General features: G+C 39.3%; 1 protein-coding gene across 1 annotated transcript in view; it reads right to left on the reverse strand.

Moving 5' to 3' along the window:
• Nucleotides 1-27,834, reverse strand: part of BTC (betacellulin) — a 47,973-nt gene that overhangs the window by 14,710 nt on the left and 5,429 nt on the right. The window contains exon 2 of the mRNA XM_018049586.1: nucleotides 9,558-9,656. Coding sequence (XP_017905075.1) covers nucleotides 9,558-9,656 — 99 coding nt within the window. The remainder of the gene's footprint in view (nucleotides 1-9,557; nucleotides 9,657-27,834) is intronic.

A 27,834-nucleotide genomic window follows, 5' to 3' on the forward strand; every position in this document is an offset into this window, starting at 1 on the left:
CAACACTGGGAAAGACTGAAGGCAGGAGGAGAAGGGGACAACAGGACAAGAGGGTTGGATGGCATCACCGACTCAATGGACATGAGTTCGAGCAAGCTCCAGGAGATGGTGAAGGACAGCGAGGCCTGGAGTGCTGCAGTGACTGAACAAGAACAAAGCACAACACATCGAGGATAAGTTACTTTCCCACATCCCGCAGCTCGCATGTGGCAGAGCTGGGACGCAGACCCAGGCAGTCCGTGCATTTGACTGCTCCACTCTGTTAGGCAGGTAGCTGCTCCCTGCCTGAGGCACCCACAAGTCCTGCTCCTCTGAATTGAAATTACCCTACTCATTGGATCCCTGGAGGGCTTTTCCTGCTCTGAACGAAGAAAAGACTGGAAGCTTCATATCCAGGATTTTGTTCCCTATACTGACTTTTTTCTTACCTTTTAGAATCTTAATTGCCTAATTTTTCAATTAGGGGAATGGAGGGATAATATGGAGCAATTTCTCCATCATTTACCTGTAAAAAGTTTCAATAAAAAAGGGCTGTCAAGAGAAACATTTTAAAAAAATGCTAATTAGCTGTTTCATGGGTTGATTCATAATAAACACCTACCCACACCCAGAGAAAACAGCTAACTAGACAGCTGACCCAGAGTCGTACTTTCCATTGTCATGGTATGACCAACAGCTTGCAGGACTCAGACACCTGTGAAATCAGAAAGCCCACAGCGGTCACCGCAAAAGACCACTTCACACTAGGTTTGGTATGGCATCTGGCCCCACAATGACGTTAAACAATCCTTTTAGAGATAGCAATGACCACTAAACTTTTAATTAATATTATGAAATGAGTAAATATATAGCTGCCCAGGGTCACCACAAAGGACACTTGCAAAGAACTCTGGATGATCGATACAGAGGAAATTCCTGGGATGCCAGGTCACAGAGTTTCAGAGGGTGGAAGAACGTTGCAGAGGAACTGGCTGACCTGGTTTTGGTCGGTGACTTGATTACCAGTCGTGCTGACCGCTTGTACGTGCCAGACATTTGCTCCCATGCCTGCCAGTCAATGGGACTCTGATTGAAATTTCTCCCATAAATAACTGCAAAATGTCTCAAAGGCAAAGATCTGTGTATTTTGGCAAATAAATTGATTGACTGAAAATCAACTTCCATTCATTGAGTGTTTCCTCTTTCCAGAGGCCTATAGTAAGCATTAGAAAACTTCAAAGAAATAAGAGATACCCTATCTAACTAGCTACATTGGCATGATAGAACAAATTTAATTCAATAATAAGCAAGAAACCAGTAAAAACAACCATAGTAACCACATAAACAGTGTGATACACTGGAATCAGTGGAAAAAACACTGGCTTAAAAGGAAGGAAATCAGTGTTTCATTTTCAGCTCTGCTTTATAAGAGCCCTATGGGTCCAGGCAAGCTAATTAAGCTGTCTGAGCCTCAGTTCCATCATCTGGAAATTGAAGATGATAACATCTACCTTAAAGGGCTGTTGAGAGGCTCAAGTGAAAAAAATACATGCGGAAATTCTTAACTTCCCAGGTGGCGCTATTGGTAAAGAAGCTGCCTGCAATGCAGGAGACCCAGGTTTGATCCCTGGCTTGGGAAGATCCCCTGGAGAAGGAAATGACAACCCACTCCAGTATTCTTGCCTGGAGAATTCTATGGACAGAGGAGGCTTGTGGGCTCCAGTTCATGGGGTTGCAAAGAGTCAGACATGACTGAGCAACTTTCACTTCGCTTCATGTGCAAATTCCTAGCAAAGTGCATGGGACAATAAAGTCCTTGGTAAATGAGTTGATTCTAGAATCTTGAAAATCTTGACAATTCTAAAAGAAGTCTTGCAGCAGTACAAAGAGGGCTTATCTAATTAAAAAATAAATTCTGGACAATGCAGATTTTTTTAAGAGATGCAAACATGCATGCTCAGTCATGTCGGACTTTTTGTGACCCATGGGCTACAGCCAGGCTCCTCTGCCCATGGGATTCTCCAGGCAAGACTACTGGAGTGGGTTGCCATTTCCTCCTCAAGGGCATCTTCCTGACCCAGGGATTGAGCCAGTGTCTCCTGCATCTCCTGCATTGGCAGGCAGATTCTTTACCATTGAGCCACCTGGGAAACACTTTCAGGAGATGGTGAGCACACAACAGAGTTGTGGAGAATTTCAAGAGTGAAAACTTAGTCTTCAGGAATATGCCAGCCTTATGCAGGAGGAGGGAGGCAGATTTAATAGACATGGAAGAGACCTGAAGGAGAGCAGTCAAGGATGGCTGTGAATGGAAGTCAGAGACCTCAAACGTCAGCAGGCTGAAGTTTTACCCTTGAATGAGGTGGGAGAGAGTTGAAGAAGGTTCTTACAGGTTAAATTAAATGGTATGTGTGAAAACTAACTGTGAAGCATTTTGCCAATGTATTAGACAATAAAGCACAGAATGGATTAAAGTAAGAAGATGCCAAGGGGGAAAGGAGGAAACTAAGGCATATCTGAGCCACACAGACATACATGATACAGGCCTGGGGCAGGGGAATGGAGGGCAAGGAGATGAATAAAAGAACAGAGAATCATCAGTACCATTTCCATCATAAAATACAGAAAATTTAAAACATGATTAATACAATAAAATAAAAAAACAGGTAAGAACAAGGACCTACTGTATAGCTCAGGGAACTCTACTCAGTACTGCATAATAACCTATATGAGAAATGAATCTGAAAAAGAATATGTATATGTATAACTTCATCCCTTTGCTGTACAACTAAAACTAACACAGCACTGTAAATCAACTACACTCCAATAAAGAAGCAGTGAGACTTACTGACGGATCTGCTGGGCTCCAGAAAGGTCTTTTCTACTTTGTAAAGCACACCTGACTTTAAATATAAGCTATATGGCTCTGTATCCTGAACTCCACTAATTCCTCTGGCTGCCATGCCCTGCTAAACATAGCCAGCCTTTTTAATAAACACCATGCAGAGCAAGATACCAGAGAGCGCCTTAACCAGCAGCTGCTGGATGCAGTGATTTGATCAGCCTCGATTCATCCAAGCAACACAAATCCATGCCAGGAAAAGGGTTGCCAAGTCCTGTTTTGATTGCTCACAGAGTTCTCTCCTTTGCCAAATAAGCATGCCCTTAAATATTCCCAGCATTATTTGGATTTAAAAACCCTTCCATGTTACCAAGCAGAAAACGTCCTATTATTTCTCTATGGAACTTTAAAACCTGGAAGAAAAATTAATCATACATATTGCCCTCCCCACTCCCCACTCCCCTGCGAAAAAGCTAAATGGGAGCCTCTCTCTCTCTCTCTCTCTTGCATGGAAATGAGAAGGCTTTATCAGCATTTCCTCCTTTGAAATGCACCTAAAATTCCAGTTGCTTTCATCTAATATTCGTCAAGGTCACATTTTCTGAAAATTGAACAGCTGTGAAATCCAACATTTTCTGCCTATCATGAGACCTGCTGACATAGGGAAGGGGACAGTAAAGTCTATCCTTCCATTCCAGAGATATTTATCAAGAAAAAGGAAAAGTTAATCTTATGAAAAAAGAATGACTAGTCCTACGTATTGTGTTTCTCTATTGACAAGTGAACGGCATGGTCTAAAAAATGTAACAGCCATGAAGATTTCTCTGATACTGAGGTTTGTTTGCTGTTATTTAGTCACTAAGTTGTGTCTGATTCTTTCTCAACTCCATGGACTGTAGCCTGCCAGGTTCCTCTGTCCATGGGATTTCCCAGGCAAGAATACTGGAGTGGGGTGCCATTTCCTATTCCAAATACTAGGGGTGGTGGAACTTAATTGCTCTTTTTCCCTCCTACTTGCTCTTTTCCAACTCACACTCCCCAAACCAAATCATTTCTCTGGGAATGAGTTTGTTCCACACAATTACATGGGAAACTTGCATGAACCAGATCACAACACAATCTTTTAAGTGAATGGGCATGGCAGGTAACATATCACAAACTCTTCATGAGAAACAGTATTCCAGAGATTCCACAGCCAGTTAAATAAGAAACCACCAGGGCTACTGGAGGTCAATGATGTCAAAATTTGATTCCAAGAGTTAGCAGAAGGGACCAGAAGTAAGAATATCTTTCTTTGATAGTACGGGCAGGTAGATAGGAAGTGGTCACATTTTGGGGGTCATAAGAATCATCAGAAGAGATGTGATGGATTTTCTTGGGCCAAACTAAAGTGGAGGAATACAGCAGACACCCAGATAGCCTAGTTTAAATATAGAATTTTCCTCATTTTGATGGATGCTTTGATCAAACAGTATGGTTCTTTAGTCTTTCTGTGTGTATGTGCTAAGTTGCTTCAGTCGTATCTAACTCCTTGTAACACTATGGACTGTAGCCCCCCAGAATCCTCTGTCCATGGAATTTTTCAGTCAAGAATACCAGAATGGGTTGCCATGCCCTTCTCCAGGGGATCTTCCAAACCCAGGGATCAAACCCATGTCTCTTACGTCTCTTGCATTGGCAGGCAGATTCTTTTCTACTAGCCCCTCCTGGGAAGCCCTAGTCTTTCTGTACTTGATTCTTATTCTCCAGCCAAGCAGGCTTTGTCATGCCTTTGTGACTAAAACTCTTCACAATTAATACATTAGGCTTATTTTCATAAAATCATCCCTTACCTATTCTGATAAGGCTCATGAAAAATCTATTTAATGATTTTGCAAATGATATCAATATCAGCAACTCTTCTGAAATCAATTACTGGGATAATGCTTTTTTGGTAAATCTCATTACAGTATTTATAACCTCTTGTATCTCTAAACCTTTAGTTAAATACATAGTTAAATCTCTATGTAAGAGATTTAAAAGGGGGGAACTAAAGTCAGGCTTCCCTGGTGGCTCAGATGGTAAAGAATCTGTCTGCAATGCAGGGGACCCAGATTCGATCACTGGGTCAGGAAGATATCCTGGAGAAGAGAATGGCTACCTACTCCCGTATTCTTGCCTGAAGAAATCCACGGACCAAGAACCCTAGCAAGCCAAAGTCCATGGAGTTGCAAAGAGTCGAACACAATTGAGCAACTAACACTTTAAACTTCTCAACTTTTTATATTTTGAGATAGAAGTCCCACAAGTATTAACAAAGCGAGAGAGGAAGGAAAAAAAAAAATCGTTATAAATTGACCTTCCTACACAGATATCTGACCTAAAAAGAGGGGGAAACAATCAGTGCACTGAACAGTTCAAATGGTCACAGCAGAATCTGGAGAAAAGTTTCCTCTTAGACTATGAAGTACACCCTGAGACTTTAATATTTTAGACATCTTCCCAGTAGGGACTTCTTCATTTTACAACCTTCTTAAACCAAGAGGGGAGGAAGAAGGTTTTATTTTTTTAAAGTTAATTTTTCTTCTTATCTTGATAACTATCTCCATGGGACAAGGGAGTATAAATTCAGGATGTTCTTGAAAAAGTGCAACATCAGAAAATGTATTGTAATTGAGGATTCCCATTTGTCTTATGTTCAATGCTGTTTTTTGTCAAAATGTGAATTGGTCTATTTCTCCAGGAAAAGAAAAATAAATCTCACAGACGTACTTGTTACCCTCCTGAGCTTCTAGGATATGCTTATACAGAGGGCCATCAGGCCTCATCAGCAAGTCTTTTACCCAGAAGGACTGTGTCAACCATTTGTGAGCTTACAGGAGTGGACATTCACTTATAGCTGCACTTTTCATTCTAGCCCTTTTAAAGGAAGAAGAAAGAATTCAGTGTTGAGATTTGAGTGTATTTCATATATGTAATATTATTCTTGGCTAGGAGGTAAATAAGAATGAACAGGAAAAAAACTGTATTTCTTTTTGTTTTTCAAGAGTGCATGTGATGCCTCCTTTGCTCATTCTCCCTGGCTGGTTTGACTTCAACTCCCTCAGCTCCTAAATTTTGAAATGCATGGAGGTGCAACACTTTTTCAGCTTTTCTCCTTGCTCCTCTTCCTCTCTGGGGGTTTCCTGACCTCAAACAGCTTAATGATAACAATGCCCAAATTTGTTTCCATCCCAGATCTCTTCCTCCCATGCTAACTGCCTCATTAACATGTCTAACTGGCATTTCAACTTAACACTTCCAAAATGGAACCTAGAATTTCCACCCCCTCAAATCTTGTCCTTCCTCATCTCAGTAAATGGCCTCTACCTCTTTTTCCCTAGTATCTTTGTGACCTCATCTTTGACCATTTTGTTCACTGCTGCATCCTGGGCACTTGGAACGGGGCCTCCTGTATAGTAGGTAGCTCATAAGTACTGACAAACTGAATAAATGTTTCATTCAAGGTCTTAAATGACGGACTAAAAATGGAATGCTTAAAGACTGGGGCTGTTGGCAAGTAAAATCCTGAAATCATTTAGAAACAAGAAGGACTCTTAAAAATCATTTAATTCAGGGGTCCCCAACCTCCAGGGTGTAGACCGGTACTTCCTGTCAGATCAGCAGCATTTGAATAGAAATAAAGTGCACAATGGGCTTCCCTGGCGGCTCAGAGTAAAGAATCTGCCTGCAGTGCTGGAGACTTGAGTTCTCTCCCTGGGAGGATCCCTTGGAAAAGGGAATGGCAACCCACTCCAGTATTCTTGCCTGGAGAATTTCAAGGACAGAGGACTCTGGCAGGCTACAGTCCATAGGGTCACAAGAGTCAGACAGGACTGACTTCCTAATACTTTCACTTTTTCACTTTCAAAGTGCACAATACAAGTAATGCAATTGAATCATCCCCAAACAACACCCCCATCCCAGTCTGTGGAAAAATTGTCTTCTATGAAATCCATCCCTAGTGCCAAAAAGGTTGGGGACCACTGAAAGTCACTTCTTTATTTTACAGGTTCCAAATTAAGTCTTTGAAAGCTTAAGCAATGTGCTCAAGGTCACATAGTTACTCAACAGAGACAATCTGCTCCTGTTTTACATTAATTTCTCTTTCAAGAAACTACTGCCATTTGCACTTTCAAGCAATTTTTTTTTTCCAGAATTTTTCTCCTGTATTGAGCATTCTGGTCTTCTAAAGTGATTCTAGAATATTACCATGGGAATTACATTCTAGAGCCAGTCTTTCCAAGTTCATGTCAGGCTACTCTGCTTACCTGTGATCTTAAACAAACTAGGAAACCAACAATTTATAGACTGAAAGGGCAATCTACAGCCTCTATAGAAAATAGCAAGGAGTTTGTTCAAAAATTTTAAGTGGAACAGCCATATGATCCAACAATACCACTCTTGGATATTTATCCAAAAATCAGGATCTCAAAAAAGAAGCTGCACTCCCATGTTAATTGTAGCATTTTCACAATAGCCAAGATGTGGAAACAGTGAAAATATTTATCAAGAGATGAATTGATAAAGGAAATACAGTATATATAGACAATGGAATATTAATCAGTCTTAAACAAGAAGAAAATTTTGCAATATGCAGCAACATGGATGAACCTGGAGGGCATTATGCTAAGAGAAATAAACCAGTCACCAAAGGACAAGTAATACATGATTCAACTTATATGAGCATCTAAATAGCCAAATCCACAGAAACTGAGTAGAATGGTGGTTGCCAGGGGTCGTGGAGAGAGGCCTTGTTTGTTGTTCAAGGGCTATAAAACTTCAGTTCTGTAAGATAAATAATTTCTAGAGATCTACTATCCAACATCAGAGGCTATAGTTAATAATATATGCTAAGTCACTTCAATCGTCTTTGACTCTACAGCCCTATGGACTGTAGCCTGCTACTGGAGTGGGTTGCCAAGCCCGCCTCCAGGGGATCTCCCCGACTCAGGAATCAAACCCAGGCCTCTTAGTCTCCCACATTGGCAGGGGGGTTCTGGGAAGCCCCAGTAATACTGTATTGTGCACTAAAAATGTTGTTAAAAGTTCTCATGATAATAACAAAATTTAAAAATACATTTAGGAGGATAAGTAATATTTTTTAACCCTGTCAATCATCAGATTACAGAATAATCTCCCAAAGGAAATATGAAAGTGTCATTTAAGACATATGAAACCAGACTGAAGGAAAGCACACACATAAAGTAGGCTTTATCCTCCTCACTACACAGGTGACAAGAACCACACCGTCATGATCTAAGACAGCCATGGACTCCACAGCCCATGGGCACTCTCTAGACCACCCACTAATGGGAGGGAGGAAAGAGGAAAGTTGGGCTGGAACTGATGACTCACATCAGGACGACTTGCTCAGCGTGTTCCTGGCTCAGTTACAACATCCCCAGGACACTAGGAAAGGAGTACTTGCACCAGGTCACCATACTGCAGCTCAGAGAAGTTTCCAGAGATTCTTCTCCACTCTGCCCTACTTTCAGAATTGGCCTATGTTGTGTTGTGTTTGTTTTGAAATAAGAAATGGCCCCTGTAGAAGATCAGCCCATACAATGTGTAAATGACAGACAGACCTTAGACCAGAAGTCAGTCAACTGTGACCCAAAAACCAAATCTGGTTCACAGCTTGTTCCTCTAAAAAAAAGTTTTATTGGAAGACATCCAAAGCCATTCATTTGCATACTGTCTATGGCTGAGAGTTGGACTGTGAAGAAAGCTGAGCACCGAAGAATGGATGCTTTTGAACTGTGGTGTTGAAGAAGACTCTTGAGAGTCCCTTGGACTGCAAGGAGATCCAACCAGTCCATTCTAAAGGAGATCAGTCCTGGGTGTTCTTTGGAAGGAACAATGCTGAAGCTGAAACTCCAGTACTTTGGCCACCTCATGCGAAGAGTTGACTCATTGGAAAAGACTGATGCTGGGAGGGATTGGGGGCAGGAGGAAGAGAGGACGACAGAGGATGAGATGGCTGGATGGCATCACTGACTCGATGGACATGAGTTTGAGTGAACTCCGGGAGATGGTGATGGACAGGGAGGCCTGGCGTGCTGTGATTCATGGGGTCGCAAAGAGTCGGACATGACTGAGTGACTGAACTGAACTGATGGCTGCTTTCAGTGGTAGAGCAGAGTAGTTACAAAAAAGACCATAAGCCCCACAAAACTTCAGTTTTTACTATCTGACTCTACTAAAGCTGAACTCTGCCTCAGACTAATAACTTTGAGAATACTAATTCAAGCATCTGTAAGGTAAAATATGTTCTAAAAATTGATGACTTCTTCCCTTGTTTTAAGTTATAAAATGGAAAATAAAATTTGAATAGAATGTGCCAACTTTCTATGAATCTAGTCTAAGATATCACATGATGCTAGAGGCTGGAAGTCACGTCTATGATGGAATGAGAAAGACCTGAGTGTGAATCCCAAAATTGTAGTATACCAGCAGTGTGACCTTTGGCAATTACATATTCTTTCTAGCTTCACCTTGAAAAAAGTAAAAAGTGTTACTAGCTCATAGAGTTCTTGCAAGGAGTGAATGCATTACTGTATGTAAAGCCCAGTGCCTGGTACATTAGCAAGTGCTCAAAAAACTATATGGTTTTATGATTACTGTATTATCAACAACATAAAATTTAGGGAAGTCAGCTTTCTGAGATTGAATACAAAGCTGATGAAATACAAAGACATCACTAGTTATGCATTACCTGGGCAGTTTTCTGCATGATCTCCACAGAGAAAGCCATCATTTTCAGGACTTCTGGTTGAATTCCCATCTGCCAGAACACAGTGGAGGATCACTAGACCTTCAAGTTCAAAACAGAACCAAAACAAACATGAAACCTTGAAAATGTGCTCAAGACAAAAGATTCTATCAAAGTCTCGACCATTTACGAAAATAACAAGCCTGTGGCTCCCATTTCCAAGTTATTCTCTTGCATCATGGAAGGGGCACCCAGGCCAGCATGTCTCATTTTTTAAGCTAAAGGCTCAAGACAGAATTTTCAAGCCAGTATCACTTTCTGGGTTTCCCTAGTGGCTCAGACATTAAAGAATCTGCCCACAACATGGGAGACCTGGGTTCAATCCCTGGGTTTGGGAAGATTTCCTGGAGAAGGGAATGGCAACCCACTCCAGTATTCTTGCCTGGGAAATCCCATAGACAGAGGAGCCTGGAGGGCTATAGTCCATGGGGTTACAAAGAGTCAGACACGACTAAACAAACAACACACACATCACTTATATCTGATGAGACTTGGCCCTATAAGTGAGAAGACTTAGCCATAGCTGTGATGGAGCCTTATCCTATAAGCAGAAGAACAAAGGGAGTTCTCAGCCACCTGATGAATATGCACTGGTGAGCTTCAGGGAGGAGGGATAATGAACCCACGTGGCAATGTATTTTCTCCACTGGTCTTCACACACCCAGTGCTTCTCAAGTTTTAACTACTCAGTGTGCTTCCTTCTGGGGAGATGCAAACTAGATATTCAATTCATAGGAACTATTTTAAAATTTGAAGTCCCTCCAGCTTAGTAACTCTGTCTCTGAGAAGGACAGGCCTCATGGAAAAGCAGGGGGAGGAAAGGAACACTGTGCTGAGATTAGGAAAGTTTAGAATACCAAGGGTAGTCCTTGCAGGGATTCTGATTCAAACAAACCAACAGTAAAAATCACAGTAAAGATAATCAGGGGGATCTGACAATCTTAAGAAATTATTAGAGTGTCAAGCATGATAGGAGAAGGAAATGGCAACCCACTCCAGTATTCTTGCCTAGAGAATCCTGTGTACAGAGGAGCCTGGTGGGCTCCTATCCATAGGGTCGCATAGACTCGGACACGACAGAAGCGACTTAGCATGCATGCATGCATTAGAGAAGGAAATGGCAACCCACTCCAGTATTCTTGCCTGGAGAATCCCAGGGATTGAAGAGCCTGGTGGGCTGCCATCTATGGGATCGCACAGAGTCAGACATGACTGAAGCGACTTAGCAGCAGCAGCAGCAGCAAGTGTGATAATGATATTGTGGTTTAGATTTTAAAAAGAGAATCTATATCTCTTAGAGATATGTATTTAAATACTTACTAAAGAAATTAATGTATCTCTGATTTGCTTTAAAATAATCCAACCAGGGAAGACAGGTGTGTGGCAGTGAGGGAAAGACATAGATGAAACAAGATTGCCCACATATTGATCATTGTTGAAGCTGGGTGGTATGTATGTCAAGGTTCACTCTGCTGTTGTCTCTACTTTTACATATACTTTAAAATATCTATAATAAGAAGCTGGAGAGGAGAGGGCAGAGGAGGAATGATAAAACTGCTTGGGAGCTGGATGATCCTGAGTTCATAATCTGTTTTTGCCACTTTACAGCCCTGTACCATGGGCAAGTTTCATAACCTCTCGGTTTCCTCATCGGCAAGATGGAGATAATTATTATCCCTTCTTCAGAGTGCTGTCGTGAGGCTCAAACCAGCTAAGTATGCAAAGCACTTAATGCAGTGCTAACACTTAATCAGTACTCAGTTAAATTATTAAATCAGTACTCAGTACTCATTATTATGCAACTAGTAGGAACAGAGTAACTTGCAAGAACAGAGTAACTTGCCCACTGGTTGTGTTGACAAGGTTCTAAACTCCACATGCCCTTCAAGTACAATTAAGCTCAACAAACATCCACAAGCACCCCCAAAACACACCTGTGGACAGGAAATGCCCTATTCTCAAACTCTTCCAACGCTGCTAAGGCAGGTAATCAGCCAACCAAGTAATCAAAACACAAAGCGATAGTATTATACCAGATAACAATAGAATCTAGAAAGTTCAAAGGCTGGAAGAGTTTCAAAAACAGTTTTTTCAAAACAGAGAGTTTTTTCTATCTCTATTGAATTGGGGGGAAAAATTTTTTTTTTGAAAAAGAGATGGTACTTAGCATTGGAAACAGTGAAGAGAAAAAGAAACTCATATCCATTGATAATAGACAAATTATTACTACTCTTCCACAGGACAATTTATCAGGACTCTTAGCTTTTAGCTAAAAGCTTAAAAATTGTACAAGTGTTTAAATCCAATAGTCTCATTCCTAGCAATTTTTCCCAAGGAAATAAATTAAAATACATAAAAAGATTTCACTACAAAATTTCTACATGTGATGGTTTATAAAAAAAAATAGAAATTGGCCTAAATATCTAACAATAGAGAACTGATTAAATATATAGGAAATACTTCCATGTAATAAAATGCTCTTCAGTCATAAAAATCTGTTTCAAACATTTAAAAATATCCCTCAGTAAGAGAAGCAGTTTATAGAATAGTAATTAGTGAGATCTGAGTGTTTTTTCCTGCATGTGCTTGTGATAAATATAAAAATATCCACATAGATAAATAGTTTAAAAAAAGATGGGTAAGTAAATAGATAGAGTTGCCCACATGGTTAGAAGAATTTTTCCTTAATTATCCTAATTTGCACTTTCTAATTTTTCTACTTGACTATTCTGTTTGTTGAAACAAGAAAAAAGGAGCAGCTCAAATTAAAAAACAAAACAAAACACAACTTGGCACAACTTGGATACCAAATTTCTATATTTTTTTCTGCCTTTAACCCTATTACCTAGCTTCTCCTTTCACACTTAGAACAAATCAGAAACAGTCATTTAAGACTTCTCAAGTATAGGAATTGTATATTTCCCAGCTCTGAAATCCTGTTATTTAACACAGAGCACAAGGGATCTTCAACAAATGTTGACAGATGAGCAATCTTAGATTAATCTATGAACATACAAAACAAACATTAAGTTCAAAGATCCCAATGTCAATGTCCAGTGGAAAATTTTATCCTTTTTTATTATAAAACAGGTTTAAATCATTTTTAAAACCCCATATATGGGCTTTCTTCATGGGTAGAATCAGAGGTATTAATTCTTCAGTTAATCTGTTCTGATGATGGAAATTGAAAAAAAAATACTAAATCTGATAGAGATTTAACATCTGCAAACTAAGGATGGCAATATCTTCCTCTTAGGAGTATTGTAAAATGTAAATTAACATAAGAAAAGATATACACATGGCTCGGCAGAAAGTGTACAACTTTTAGTCTTCTTGAGCTCCTTCCCTTATCACTTTATAATTTAACCCAGCATTCTTTATTCCCACATGACAGAGGGAGTCCTGATTCCATGGAAATCCTGCCGGGGCCTCCAAACACTCTGGCAGGCTGTGCCCAGGCTGTCTTCTGTTAAGGCTCACTCCACATGCTGGCATCAGCTGGCAAAGAAATTCCACTAAGGAGAGCCCCTGGAAGGATCCCTTGGGTTAGACATTCTTGGGCTAATTAGACACCAAGTTCAAGGCTCTGGGATGAGGTACACAGTTCCTCCTACTCCCATGCAATAAACTTCATCAGCTAGTGGTCATGAACCAAATCAAGCTTGATTTTGAAGAACAATTTACTTGGTCTGCATAGTTTTTAAAAACTGAATCATGATGGTTCATATCAAGCCTGGATTTTTCTGCTTCTATTTTAAAAGTGGAAGTCTGAAACACCTTCATAGCAACAACTAGCTGGAACCTAGTAGCATGTGACCTCTTTAAATGCCACAGACTCCACCAGGCTTGCTGAGTTCATTTATTTTAACTTCCTAGACCCTGACAGGAATCTGAGTGTGTGATCCATATGGAGAGTCTCAGAAATCAGAGAAGTGCTCACAAAAGCATCTACTCAATATTGAAGGCTGCTTCAAAGAGAAAGGATGCTCCTGTTTCATCCATAATTCAACAGATATTTATTAAACATTTTGGGTTTGGCACTGATGCAAGACACTGAGTGTTCAAAGATAACAAATACTATCACTACCTTCAAGGAACTCATATTCTCATAAGGAAGATCAACACGCCAATCTATAAGATATAATGTGATAAGCAGAACAGAGGTAGCATGGGAATAACACACGGTGGAGAACCAATTTGCATACCAGCAAAACCTTCACAGAGAAGGTGAGAATTACAGTGACTTTTTAATAGGTAATAAATGCTTTTTAAAAACATCAATAACTTCTAGAAAACAAATACTGAGTTATCAAGATAACATGATTATATTATATTGCTTCAGCAGTTGACAATATTTATGCGGTAATGATAATGTAAATACTAATGAAAGTGAAAGTCACTCAGTCATGTCTGACTCTTTGCAACCCCATGGACTATATAGTCCATGGAATTCTCCAGCCCAGAATACTAGACTGGGTAGTCTTTCCCTTCTCCAGGGGACCCAGAGATTGAACCCAGGTCTCCTGCATTGCAGACAGATTCCTTACCAGCTGAACCACCAGGGAAGCCCAAGAATACTGGAGTAAGTAGCCTATCCCTTCTCCAGAGGATCCTCCTGACCCAGGAATCAAACCATGGTCTCCTGCATTGCAGGGAGATTGCTTACCAACTGGGCTATCAAACGTGTCATAAAATCAAGACCAGTGATTAGCCAACATAGACCATGTAGAGTAACTAGTTGTGATTAACTGTTATCTATGCAGTGCTCATCATTAAGTGTTTAGAGTATTACCCTTATAGTCACTATACTGGAATGAGAAGAGAAACTCAACAAGTCTGAACTTGACAACTCAAGAAATAGTATTACAAGCAAATGGTTTAGCAATACAGAGGTAAATACAGAAGAAGCACCTTAAAGAGTCAAAAGTGGTTGATTCTAGCAAGGTGAAGAGCCAGGAAGGCAGGAACAAAGATCTGCTAGTCAATATTATGATCTTTTTAGCACTATTTGATTTTTTTAAATCTGTGTATGTGTATTACTTTATTAAAAACAAAATTAATTTTTAAGAAAAAGACAACTAAAATTGTAACTAACCAGGGCATTCTAAATGAAAGAGACAACTTATAAAAAGGCATGGCATGAATAATACAATTTGTCCAGTTCTTTGGAGGGTGGGTGGGGATTGTGATGGAAGAAAAGATTGGAGGGCCTGTAGGTCACAAATGGCTAACAGCCATGTTAATTACTTTGGATCTGTTTCCCTGGTGGCTCAGACAGTAAAAAAAATCTGCCTGCAATGTGGGAGACCCAGATTCCATCCCTGGGTCAGGAAGATCCCATGGAGAAGAAAATGGCAACCCATTCCAGTATTCTTGCCTGGAAAATCCCATGGACTGAGGAGCCTGGAGGGCTACAGTCCAAGAAGTCACAAAGGGTTGGACATGGCTGAGCAACTAACACTTTCACTTTCATGTAGTTAAAATGGGGTCATTGAAAAGTTTTAAGTGAGAACCATTGTGATCATCTGTTTTTCCACTTTGAAAAAGTTCCTTTAATACCAGTACAGGTGATTCAGACACACCTAAATGAAGGTGGTGGCAACATAATCATATGGAGAAGAAATGAACATGAGATATATTCACAAAGTGAAGTATAAACAAAAAAAGACTTGGTGACTAATAAGCTAGAGTAGGAGGTGGGGTAAAAGGAGTCTAGGATGACTCCCGAGTTTGTGACTAGAGTTACTGGCTGGATTGTGGTACCAACCACAGGTATAAAGTATACAAGAAAACAAACAGGTTGAGGATTGCTATAGACTGTTTTGTTGAAACCTAATCTCGAATGTGATATGACTAGGTCGTGAGGTTGGAGCCCTCATGTTTGGGATCAGACCTTATGAGAGACACCTCACAGAGCTCCCTTGCTCCTTCTGCCATGTGAGGACACAGTAGAAAGATGGCTGGCTATCAACCTGGAAGCAGGCTCTCTCCAGACACTGAATCTGCTAGAGATCTTCATCTGGGGCTTAACAGCCTCCAGAACTGTGAAAAACAAATGCTTGTTGTTTATAAGCCACCAAGTCTATGTTATTTTATTATAGCAGCCCAAACTGAATAAAATAGGCATGGAGAAAAATTCATTTTTAGACATTCTGAATCTGACATGACTGTGTCTCATTTACAAATAGTAGATAGATATTAGATCTGGAACCCTGGAGTGAAGTCAAATCTACAGGTTCTGAATTTTGGAGTCATGAAAAATAAACTGGTATTTAACGGCATTGATATGGATCTGTTAGAAAGAACTATATGAAAAGAAAAAAGCTGACTAAGCATACAATCCTGAAAAAAAAAAAAAAACAGTATTACAGAGGAGCAGAAAGAGAAGAGCTCTCAAGGGATCAAGAAGGAACAGCCACAGAACTAAGAAGAGAAGTTTCCTAGAAGAATTTGATCAATTGTTTATGGTGACTTAGCAGTAAAAAACCACCTGCAGTGCAGGAGACTTTGGTTGGATCCCTGGGTCGGGAAGATTCCCTAGAGGAGGAAATGGTGACCCACTCCAGTATTCTTGCCTTAAAAATCCCATGGACAGAGGAGACTGGCAGGCTATAGTCCCTAGGGTTGCAAAGAGTTGGACATGACTCAGCAAAAGCAGGGATAAAGGCTGATGGAGAATTAAAAATAAAAACTGAAGTATATGCATTAGATTTGAAAAACAAAAAGCACTAACAATATCTTGCTAGATGGAAATGGCATGAAATGTGTGCAAATAACTGTAGATTACTCTTCAAAGATTAGAAAGGGAAGGGTACCATTAGTCAATATGTACAGAAAAGAGAATTACTTTGCTTTCATCTTTATTATGAAAGATAATTGACAGGAAGATGCCAAAGGTACCGGGGAGAGGCAAAGGATGAGTTAATAACAGAGGCAGAGAGTTTGGAAAGTGCAGCCCAAAAGGCAGGGCCACTGCAATTGCAAGGTAGTCCTTTGCCATCAAAGTTAGCAGTTCTGGCAGGTATAACTTTATTTCAAGTAAATGAAAAGTCCTTGGTGAATAAAAGCTTAAAGATATCTTATATTCAATATATCTTACCTCACTGATCAAAGAAACACACGTTCTGGTTAAAATGAGTGGGAAATATCTAATGGGTTTCTCCACTTTCACACTACTAGCATTTTGGATCTGGATAACTCTGTTTTGGGATGCTATGCACTGTACTATGACTAGCAGTATACCTGGCCTTTGCCCACAAAATGCCAGTGTCTCCCCCCTTTCTTCCTCCATCCAACCCTAAATGTCACAATCAAAACTATCTCCAGACCTTGCCAAATGTTTCCTTGGGTGAGAAATTACATTGGTTGAGAACCACTGAAATTTTCTTCAACCATTTGAATGTTTTTTTAATCCAAAACATAGCTTTCTTTTTTAAAATACATTCCTTTAATCTAATTCAACTGCATAGCTTCAAAGGCTCAAATTTTGACTTAAAAAATTTCTTAGGGAAAATGCCATTATCTTATGGGAAGATCACCAGATTCAGTCATTAATTCACCACTTGACCTTGAGTTAATTAACACACTATCCTGACCTTTTTCCCAAAGAAAAAGTATAATCAAAGGCTCTCTGCCTATCCCACGATCTAGTTCACAAAAATCAAGTGAAATAATTTAACAAAAGAATTTTTAAAAGAAGACACATTATTAAAATTATCAAAAAACTTATGGATTTTATTTTAGAGAAAAATGAAAGAAAGTATGATCCTAGATGTGGAAAACATAAGATTTTCATTCAAGAGTCACAAACTATATTAAATTTCAGAATTAGTAAGAACCTCAGAGGTATTCAAATCTCCTGCCAACCAACTCTCATGGCTAAATTGTCTCAGTCATGTGTGACTCTTGCAACCTATGGACTGTAGCCTGCCAGGCTTCCCTGTCCATGAGACAGACAGGCAATACTCCAGGCAGGAATACTGGAGTGGGTTACCATGGCCTCCTCTCTGGGATCTTTCCAATCCAGGGATTGAACCCATGTCTCTTATGTCTCCTGCATTAGCAGGTAGGTTCCCACTAGCTCCTGGAAAGCCCCCAACCAACTCTCAGCTTCGCTATAAAACATCCCCTGAGAGAGTTCATTAAGCTCACCTTTAAAATTTTGGCACAGAGACTTCTAAGGCATCCCATTTCAATGAGATCATTCATCCATTCTTTTGATCACAGTCATTCATTCAAAATAAATATTAAGCATCTATTTCTAAACCTCTATAAATGCTTCCTTATGTTGAACTAGTTTTCTCCTTCCCATAATCTTACTCTGCTAATTGGAATCACATAGAATAAGTCTCATCTCTCTCATGACAGATCCTCACATATTTGAAGCCAGAAATCAAGCCTTCCTGAAAGAATTTCTCTTCCTCAGGTTAAACGTCCTGGTGACTTCAATCATATTTTACCTGAAGTCACCAAGACCTCTCATAAACCTTACATCCTCCTTAAACACAGGGTTAAAATAAAGCACTATTTTATATGCTTCAGCAAAGACAGAGTGGGGCTCTCAGCCACCACACTAAAGGCACCATAAGCAGCCCCATAGCATATCAGCCCTTTTAAATTATTCCATTAATTTCAGGGGTTTTATGCTGCTTAGAATAAAAAGAAACTCCTAAATTTCTTATATGCTAGAAGGCAGTGTACTGATGGATTTTTTGTTCCTTTGTTTTGTTTTGTTTCAATTTTCACCTAAACATGAATTTGCACTTGTCCCTTTATATTGCATTAAATTTTAGCTGTCATCCAAATATTTCACAATCTCTTTGTTTTCTTATTCTTTCATTCAATCTATTATCCATGTCTCCCTGCTGCACATGACCTGCAGAATTCTCAGATGCATTCAAGCAATGAAAACAAAATAACACAAAAAAAAGTTAAATTAGCTACACTTACTAAGTGACTAGACATTGAGTCTGTATTTCTGGGGTTGGTTTTTAAATGGCGAATCTACTCATAAAGACAAAAAGGAAAAGAAACTTAATTCTACTTTAGTGAGTCAAAGCTCCATTTACTTTTCTGCACTTTGAGATTCTCAAATTAAAAATTATGGAATTTATTAGAAGTATTATCCCCGTCAGCCAGCATAGAGAATGAAGTCATTGGGAACAATACAAGCATTCAAAGAGACACAGTTTGACAAGGAGCATGACCCATCATCTCAAAGCTACTGCTAATGCTGAGGTAAGTCAAATAACAGCTGGGTCAACTATTTAAAAAGATCAAATGTGACCAAGCCAAACAGTCACATATGTTGTATTTGCCTCATCTTGGAGCTGAACTTTCCATTTTTAGACCCAAGTGCATTTTATATTTTTAAAATAAATATAACAGTATCACAAAATGTCCGTATGTCTATATTCTGATAATTTAGGACATCTACTTGTGTCTACTAAATCCAGTGACTTCCTGTGATATCATATCAACCTTATTTTAGGATTCAAATCACACACCATGTCCCACTAGGCAATCCAACTGTAAATCAACAGAGAATATATCAATTTACAAATACAAGCAGAAATCAGAACAATATTTCATAGTCAAATTCCCAAAAGTTCATTTATATTAGAGGAATTAATAAGAAAAGGATATGTTTGGAGTCAAATGGAGCTGTATTTGAATCCTGAATGTACCTTTTAATTTACCAGCTTTGTGATATGATTAAGTTACTCAACATGGAACTACAGGGTGTCCATCTACAAATGGAGGCCCATAATACATGACTTACAAGGTAACAATTTAGCTAGCTGCTTAAAGAAACTGGAAAAAGTAAATTATCATCATTAACCTTGACAATACCTGTCACAATATAGGACTCAACAGAATAGCAGCTATGGGACCAAAAGCAAAAAAATTCTTACTACTCTAGTAAAATATAGATTCTCATTCTCATTAATGGATACTGACATTTCTACATTTATGATGTGATTTGCCTCGTGTATAAAGTATTCCTATGAAACAAACTACAAAAGATAAATAAATGTACATATACCTATTACACTTCTAAAGTGCAAGATGAAATATGTTCAGTGAGAAAAACCTGTATGTTGGTCTTTTCACATGCTGTTTTTCTCCGGTGTTTTTTTAAAAATAATTAACGTGAACACACTTCAACCAATTAATAGAAATACATCATCTTATGCATTTCTGTTTCTTTATATTTTCAGTACAGTCTGTCAGCGACTCAGCATGCTGTTTATGTCAGATGGGTGCTACTGATTCAGTTGGTTTGTTAAATAAGTCATTGATACAAATATAACAGATAAATTCATATCTTAGATGATACTATTTAGCAATCAAATGTATTATATATCTAATTTTTAATTTCTGAAAAATAAAATTAATAAAGTTTTAAAATTTAAATCAATGTTAGAATTTAGGCAGTTGGGAAATTTCCCCAATGTATCTCTATTGTTAAAAAGAAAAACAGAATCCTAAGTATGCATACTATACACAAAAAGTATTTTCTACATCCAAAAAGAGGAGATATCTAAAATGGATTTGAAAAAAATATTCAGGGGTAGAAATCCTTTTTAACATTGAGCTTGTGGGTGGCTGAGTAAACCACTTTGAAATAGATTAAGTTTGACATTGATGTTCTCCTCCATCTTTTGGTGACGCCTTTCCTATCCTTTTTCCTTGTTGTCTTTTCCCCTCCTATAAACGAGTATCCTCCTATTGCTTTAACACTTCCCCTAATAGAACATAATTTCTTCCTAGATTTCCCTTTCTAGATGCCTTTGCTTTCAAAGCATACCTGCAAAGAAAGAAATTGTTTAACTCAACAGAAATATTCTAGAACCAAGTGCCTCAACTGGGTCTTCTGAGAGCCTGAGGTACAGATTAAGGGATTATCACTTTGTTGGGGATGTACAAACTCTGGGTCATGAGAATGAGAAAAGAGGAAAGGAAGCCGAGAAGGAGACAATGCAATGTCATGAGTGTACCCATCAGTCTGGGTGCAGCACCAGAGTGAGTCACAAAGACAGAAACGAGTGACACATTTGCTCATCCATAGTCTATATAAAAAGTCTGTAAAGGAACTGCATCTTGAAGTAGCACAACAGGAGAAAGAAGGCGGGAGGAATTTCTCTTCCCCAGTCACTTCCATCACCCATTTCCCACTGGATGAAATTTACCCCACTGGGTGCTGCCTGCCCCTCTGACTCCTTGGTGAATGAGAGGCTGGAATGCCTGCCCTGGGACATGGCCTTGTATCTAAGTCCCGAAAGAGGGGCAACCTGGTATGAATAGAGAGTAGATCAAGGGACAAGCGAGGTAACTGAAGGGCCCTTAAGAAATGCCTGACTTTGTGTCCCAATATAGTGGAGTATTTGGTGGCATCAGAACACCTCAGAGGGAGCCTTGTTCCAGGACAAGGAGAGATTTTTCTAATATCTCTCAAATCACACCACCGGAAGGACTATGTATTCTTAAAAAAATAAAGGACAAGTTCCAGATTTTCAGGGCTAGGAGAGGAGGCCTAGAAAAGGGTAGAGAAAAAAATGAGAGTCTTCACAAATAGTTATATCCATTCAAAATAAGGAAAGTAGAATACGAACTCCTTCCTCCTTCAACACAAAATTTTATTCAAAATGGTAGAAACAATATCTCAGTGTTTAAGAAGGACTTAGAATGATGGATTGTGTATATTTAACTCATAAAAGAACCCCACTATAATATTTTTAAAGCTCAGAAGGGGAAGCAATGTAACAACCTGTCATATATAAACTAACTCATATATCTGAAAACTGTCAACACAATGCCTTTGCAGTAAATCAACCTTTCTATTTTGGCCATTGACCATTATTAAATCAATGACAACAATGACTAAATTGAATAAGAACCCTATAGTAACCTTGAGTTAGTTTCTTAGAAATCATCAGTTGTCAAAACTTGACTTTTTGAATCCTATTCCTTTATGATAAGGCCAGACAAGACAGTCAGACATTGTAGCATTTTAAATGAAAAGCTCTGGGCTCACTGAGTTTCCATAATAGTTCAATGAGAGGAAGCAAAAGGAACCAAGGAAAAAGAAAAATATGTTATCAAGGAGGATTATCTGAGTGCAAAGTGAGGAGGAATAGCGAAGTTGGTCTCTCAATCAAGCAATAACACAGCCTCTGACCCATGAGGAAACAGTCATCAAACTTTAATAATGGTAAAGAAAAGAACATAGGGTTTTAGAGTAAATGCTTACCCAACCTAAAAAAGTCCCAGCATTTAGGCCCTTAAAATAAGTTATGGTAAGTTAACCCAACTTAACATTAACCCATTATTATCTCTATTGATCAAACCATTCGCAGAGACCAGAAATATCAGTCAGTCAATATCAGACAGTATATTTATAAGTGCCAGGGCTCCCCTGATTGGCTCAGATGGTAAAGAATCTGCCTACAATGCAGGAGTCCTGGGTTTGATCCCTGGGTCAAGAAGATCCCTTGGAGAAGGGAATGGATACCTACTCCAGGAGACTTGCCTGGAGAATTCCATGGACTGAAGAGACTGGTAGACGACAGTCCACATTGTCACAAAGAGCTGGACACAACTGAGTGACTAACGGTAAATAACTATAAAGAAAATAAATTCTAATAGCATTCCAAAAAGAGGCAAGGTGTTGAGCTGAAGAAATCACCGGGAAAAGTTTCACAAAAGAAGTTGGAAACCAAACTGAAGCAAAGGTAATGACATAGAAAGGAGCTGAGTATGCTCTGGGAGACAATGCGTAAAGATGTCCAATCAGAGTGAAGAATTATACACAGAACTATTAAAGAAACAAGGGCCTTCTTGATGTGTGTGGTGTGACTGTGGAATAATTCAATTGATTTTCTTGTGTGACCTATGAAAATAAGACTCATTAAGAAATAGTCACACCTCATATTTCTAATTGAAACTTTGCAACCTCTGTTCACCACATCCTGAATAAGGCATCTGACTGATCTAGAAAACCACTCAAGAAGTATTTAATAGGGGTGGATGCTGTTGGGTAGAAACCAGTAAGAAAGAACAGAGTGCATTTTGTTATGCTTCTGTCAAGGCCAATAAAAAGTGTATTCATTTCATCTGGCATCTAAGTCACATTTTTGTCCTTCTTGCCCTCTCTTACAGGGTAATTTTCATTTATGTAAAAGTGCGTAGAGAATCTTCTCATGGAAGTTTCCTATCACAGGATGGCAATTTTATAAATGTGTCTCCTGAAATAATAACATTTGAAATTTTAGTCAACAGAATTGATCAATTATAGTTATGTCAGGGTTTTTTCCCTTTGCAATAGGATCCCAGGTGATAATTATTATCCCAACAAATGGTAAAATATAGAGTCCAGAGTCTTTAAGGCAAAAACTGAGCCTATGGCATGGGATTGACACTATATCCCAGGATATACTTTCATCACATCGTATGAGGGGTACATGATGCTGTATTGGCATTGTTGGTTGTGTTAACCGTGATAATTATAGCTGTGGAAAGACATGGTTACTGAATACAGTTTGGGGCAGGGAGAGGGAGGGAACAAGTGATTTTCTTGTTCAAATTCTTTACCGTTGGCCCCCAAGGTCTCCAAATGTCCTGCCTCTTTTCCTCTCAGGGAAGTCAGCCGTCAGTTTCTTAGTTTGAAACTCTATCTACCAACCTCCAAAGTATCCCCAAAGTGAAGTGGCATCACAGTAACATCCATCATTCATAGAGACATAAGAACCCTCGGTGGTCATTTGGTCCAACTCCTACCTCAACTGGGAATCACCTGTATACAACCTTCCTAAATGCCACCCAAACCACAGACATATCCAGGCTCGCAAAGCTCACCACATCCCAAGGCAGTTGATTCTATTTTTTTCAGAGCCCTACTGGGAGAAATTTTCCTAAATTAAGGTAAGACTATCTACTATGTACAAGAATCCTCAATTCTATATTCCCTCTGTACTGGGAATATAGCTGTGACAAATCAAATAAAAACCCCTGACATCATGAGTCCCATTTACATTCTAATGGACCTGTTGAAAACATGGTTATAATAAGGCAGATTTCTGCTTCATTTTTTTCCTTTGCATGCTTCCAGTGGTGAATATGATAGCAATTTCCTTTGATCAAAGTACAAACAACACTCCAATAGGCTTAATGAACACAATGATTCTATTCTTCCTTTTTAGACACATCTATGAAATAATTTAAAAGTTATCTACATATTCATAAAGTTAAGAATATTAATAAATTTTGAGCAATTTTTAGCCAATTATCTGCTAAAATCTTTTCCTGCATTATCCTATTTTATCCTCAATACACTCCCATGTCTCTAAATGATAAGTACTACTATCATTATTGTCATTCTATAGATAAGAAAATGTACCACAGAGAGACTAAGTAACTTTCTCAACCTTATAAGACAGTTATTATGGAACAACTTAATATTTATGCAGGGCTCTTGGCTCTTTAACATCTGAAGAAGTTATTCTGCCAAAAGAAAACTTTTCTAAAACAACCAGGTTATTTTCCATTTGTCTGACATTTAGAAATGAATTTTGACATTGCATCATCATTCATTCTTCAAAAATGACAGTTTATTCTCTTTATATAAGGTAATTATTTGCATAACTCCCAATAAATGAGATAACCTCATTTTGATGAAATTAAAAGTATCAAAATTATCTTGTAAATATTTTATTTTTCTCTGCTAGTGAAGAATGACTTTTTATCTGATTCACCTTAAGATGCTGGGTTTGGAGGTCAATGTCAGGCAAGTGCTGGAAAGCTTTTCATTGCACAAAACTAGGATCAAAATTGGCGGTTGAAGAAGAATCCATTGAGACTTTTTTATTTTTAGAAAGCAGATAAGCATTTTACAGCACCATTCCTTACATTTGTTCCTTCCTATCAAAACCAGCCAAAACAGAACTCTTTTGAGAATTTGTATCTATTGCCTGTTTCATAATTAGTGGGAAGAGGAATTTGGGAAATAAAGGCAAGGGAAAGTTTTCCCACAGGCTGGTAGGTGCTGATTGTATTTTAGACATACCCAGAATCAAAATATCTACAATTTTTAAAATGGATACTTTCATCTGTGCTTTCCAATTATCCATTATAATAGCCCGTGTTAATCTAGAACTAACTATATTGCAGGCACAGCTTAAGTGCTTTATGCAGTAACTCACTCAGTCCACATAACAATCTCAGTTCTGTTGCTGTCAGCTTGTACAGATGAAGAAACTGATGCCAAGAGGGTTTAAGAGATTTGTCCAAGATGAAGTTGTTAAACCACAGCGCCAGGGGAGTCATGCCTAGATGGTCCAGCTCAGAATCTATTCTTTTGCCCACAGCATCACATTGACTCAGGATATGCTCTTTTAACTCCTTCTCAGTAATAGGCCTACAGATGCGATCAGGGGGAATCTAAAGCGACATCACCCCTCTCCATCTGCACTAAGGAGCGTTCCCTAAGTGTCACAGTGTTGCAAGAATTCCAGGAAAGTGCAGGAGTCACCCAACAGGTTCACACTTGTTTAAGGACAGGATCAGACTAGGATGGTCAAAGTGATTTTAGGCACAGACCAAAGGAAAACACCTGGCCTGATCAATGCCAACTGTTCACTACCAGCTGGAATGGCCTGGGCCTGGGACATGAGTGGGCAGGTTTCCTGGCTGGGAGGAAGAGCCAAGAGTCCAAGAACCTGAGGCGTAGCCCAAGCCAAGGATGCCACAGATGTGCGGGTAGGCAGCAGGGAAAGCAAAGATGGTAGGAAAATAAACTTAAATGCTTTTTAAATAAGAAGAACTATGTTCCTCTTCAATACAGTGATACATATTGCGCTTTAGTGTTCTATCCTCTGCTGTCTTTCTCATTCAGCCATAGATACTTAGCTACTGTGATCCAGGCATTGCCACTTCATCATCATTGTTCAGGCTCATAAAGCCAGAACAGGTTACTTAACGCCTCTATGCCTCATATCCTTCAACATAAATGGGAATCATCATTATGTCTAGCTTGTGTGTTCAGGGAATAGTGTTACATGGATGAAACCAGATATTACACACTTAGAATAGTGCCCAACATGCATACTATGTAATTGCTCTGCTATTATTTTTGGTGTAAAGATCAGTGAGGTAATGGTATTAATATGGAAACACTTTATCAATTGTGATGTTCTCCAGAGTGTAAAGAGTTATTATGCTGAGGTTTCATACCCAAGGTTAAGCAGATATCTGAGTACATAGCAATGTCTTGGGTCAGTCACTCTAGGAGATTGGACTAGTCAAATGCCAGAAACCCAGTAGGAAGGTGGTCATGAACAAGTCAAGTCTTGCTAGGTCACTTCAGTCATTTCTGACTCTTTGTGACCCTATGGACTGTAGCCCACCAGTCTCCTCTGTCCATGGGATTCTCCAGGCAAGAATACAGGAGTAGGTTGCCATTCCCTTCTCCAGGGAATCTTCCCAAGCCAGGGATTGAACCAGTGTCTCTTATATCTCCTGCATTGACAGGCAGGTTCTTTATCACTAGCACCACCTGGGAACCCCCAAGTCAAGTCTGGGTCTCCTCAAATGGCCTCATTCAGCTCTGATGAGAATTCCCTGTCCTTTCTACTAGGCTGTTTGCATTAGAGGAAGAAATAAGCCTTCCTCTCCTACTCTGGACAGGCCTGAGCCATTGGCTCACAATGCTAACATCTAACCATCAAGGAATCCATACAGTGGATAGTTATGAAATACTTCGACATAATATTAGATAAGTCAGAGACTCCCTCAATACTAACAAGTCAGACTGCATTCAGCCTCCACAGCAAATCTGTCTCAACTTCTATGGGAACCATCAAAGGTTTTCATATATTTAATACTAAGCAGAAACCCATAAATAACCAAGTTGTTACTCCCAGCTAATGAAACACACATGTGTTAGGAACAGTTCTAATCATATAAGAGAGCAAGTCACCTCACACCTCACAAAATCCAAAGGGCATTTTCTTTAATGAACCAATGGAGAATGCCCTGAGTCCAATGCATTTCCCTCCCTGCTTTAAACACCTGCTCTAAAAGCCTATATTTTGACTGATGAGATCTGCCCTTCAACCAAACATGTGAGACACAAGTAGCAGTTCTGAACCTAAAACAGAAGTAAACTTACTATTTGCCAAATAAAGTCCCTTTGTGAAGGCATCTCTAGCACCACTGGAGGCGAGTTCCAAGTAAGAAGAGATGAAGAAATGCGTCCTTCTACATCATCTCTGAGTTGTGAGCATGTTTTGGCAACAAGAAACACCTGTTTTCTTTACTGAAACTACTCTTCCCTTCATGCCTGGGCACTGTCACCAACAGCCACTTGCACTCATTCATTCATTCATCCAATAACTAGCATGTTTTCAGCTCCTACTATGTGCCATGCACTTTTTATACATCTCAAAGATAAGGCTAAATTAATGAATAAATCCATGATTTTGCAGAGCTGTGGTTTAGTCACAAAGTCATGTCCGATTCCTTTGGGACCCCATGGCCTGCAGCCCACCAGGTTCCTCTGTCCATGGGCTTTCCCAGGCAAGAATACGGGAGTGAGTTGCCATGTCCTTCTCCGGGGGATATTTTTGACTCAGGAATTGAACCTGCATCTCTTGCATTGTAGGCAGATTCTTCACCACTGACCCACTGGGGAAGCTCTTTGCAAAGAGAAATGCTATATCAGTAACTCATCCTATTATACAACCAATTGGAGCGCTTTGAAATAAGAAGCCTGGACACAAACACTGTCATACTTTCTGTCACTGTTTTGGAATCAGTGATTCTGGTCTGGAGGTCAGGTAAATACTATACTGTGTGTGCTCAGTCGCTTCAATCGTGTACAACTCTTTGTAACCCTAATGACTATCGCCCACCCAGCTCCTCTGTCCGTGGGATTCTCCAGGCAAGAATATTGGAGTGGCTTTCCATGCCTTCCTCGAGGGGATCTTCTGCACCCAGGGATTGAACCAGCATTTCCTTCAGCTCTTGTATTGCAGATGGATTTTTTACCACTGAGCCACTGGGGAAGCCCAAATGCTATAGTATATATCCTTTAAAAACAAACATAAAGAATGCATAAAAGTACTTCTTGGCTATTTGACTTGGTATTGCTGATAATCAATGTAGGTTACTGCCTAACTGATACTAGTTAAGATGGAATACCCCATCTCTCTCCAACCATCTA

The sequence above is a fragment of the Capra hircus genome, chromosome 6 (genome assembly GCF_001704415.2).
Source record: "Capra hircus breed San Clemente chromosome 6, ASM170441v1, whole genome shotgun sequence".
Classification (NCBI taxonomy): Eukaryota; Metazoa; Chordata; class Mammalia; order Artiodactyla; family Bovidae; genus Capra; species Capra hircus.